The 966-nt window shown below is 61.1% G+C and overlaps 1 protein-coding gene across 1 annotated transcript; it reads right to left on the reverse strand.

The window, feature by feature from the left end:
• Window positions 1-249: 249 nt before the first annotated feature.
• LOC147967230 (uncharacterized) lies at window positions 250-594 on the reverse strand. The gene has a single exon (XM_087531073.1). It carries the CDS (start codon window positions 592-594, stop codon window positions 250-252), a length of 345 nt encoding a protein of 114 aa, XP_087387199.1.
• Between the last annotated feature and the right edge of the window lie 372 nt (window positions 595-966).

The raw sequence follows: 966 nt of genomic DNA on the forward strand, positions 1-966 counted from the left end.
ATCGTAAAATACTAGCAGAGAAAAAAGAATTAAATGGAAAACACAAAATTAAAGGAAAAATAAAAATAAAACCAAAACCACCCAAATATTTAAGTACCGGTTGGTGTTACCAACCGGTACTAAAGGGCTCCCCGCCCCCGGCGCTAGCTCGTGCCACGTGGTGGCCCTTTAGTGGCGATTTGTGCAGGACCGGTACTAAAGGGGGGGACATTTAGTCTGCACTCTTTAGTGCCGGTTGCAGAACCGGCACTAAAGGCCCTTACGAACTGGTGATACATCCCGGTTCTGCACTAGTGCCGCCACCCCACCAGTGCCCGAGTTGGAGTCACCGAGGTTGAACACCACCAACTCCATCAGCTTCATCACCACCTTCGCGACCTCCTTCATGGGCGCCGGCGCCATGCCCTTCTTTTTCCTGTGCTCACCCGACACGACTCCGGTAGGCGCCGCCGCGGTGGCGAGGGAGGAGGTGATGGAGAGGGACGCGCCGCTGCCGACGGCTGGCATGTAACGGAGCGTGTCGAACAAGATGCCCCCGGCAAATGCACCCAACACGCAGTAGTACTGCAGCCGCCGCAGGCTCATGTTCGTCATCAGCCCGCCTCTGCCACCTCCATTGCCTCACATACTCCTCTCGGGCATTAGAGATTTTGCCGTTGAAGGATTGCGTTGGGGCAGGGAGCAGGAGCGCGGAGGTTGGGAGGGGTTAAGGCAGGTGTAGGGGGAGTGATGCGGTGAGCGTGAGTAAGACGGCTGCCGTGGGCGCCGTGGGAGGAAGGGGCCGAGCAGGCGCGGCGGCGGGGGGTCAAGCGCCACGGGGTGAAGGGGCCGAGCAGGCGCGGTGGCGGGGGGTCTAGCGCCACGGGGGAAGGGGCCGAGCAGGCGCGGCGGCGAGGGGGTCGAGCGTCTGGCCAAAAGGGGCGACAACAGGGTCGAGCGGTTGGCCAGTAGGGGCGTGCGGGTGGC

This window comes from Triticum urartu, chromosome 6A (genome assembly GCF_056163025.1).
Source record: "Triticum urartu cultivar PI428250 chromosome 6A, HENAU_Tu73, whole genome shotgun sequence".
Taxonomy (NCBI): Eukaryota; Viridiplantae; Streptophyta; class Magnoliopsida; order Poales; family Poaceae; genus Triticum; species Triticum urartu.

What these genes read in the sequence shown, in the direction of transcription:
- LOC147967230 (XM_087531073.1), bottom strand. Translation starts at nt 594, where the DNA reads ATGACGAACATGAGCCTGCGGCGGCTGCAGTACTACTGCGTGTTGGGT.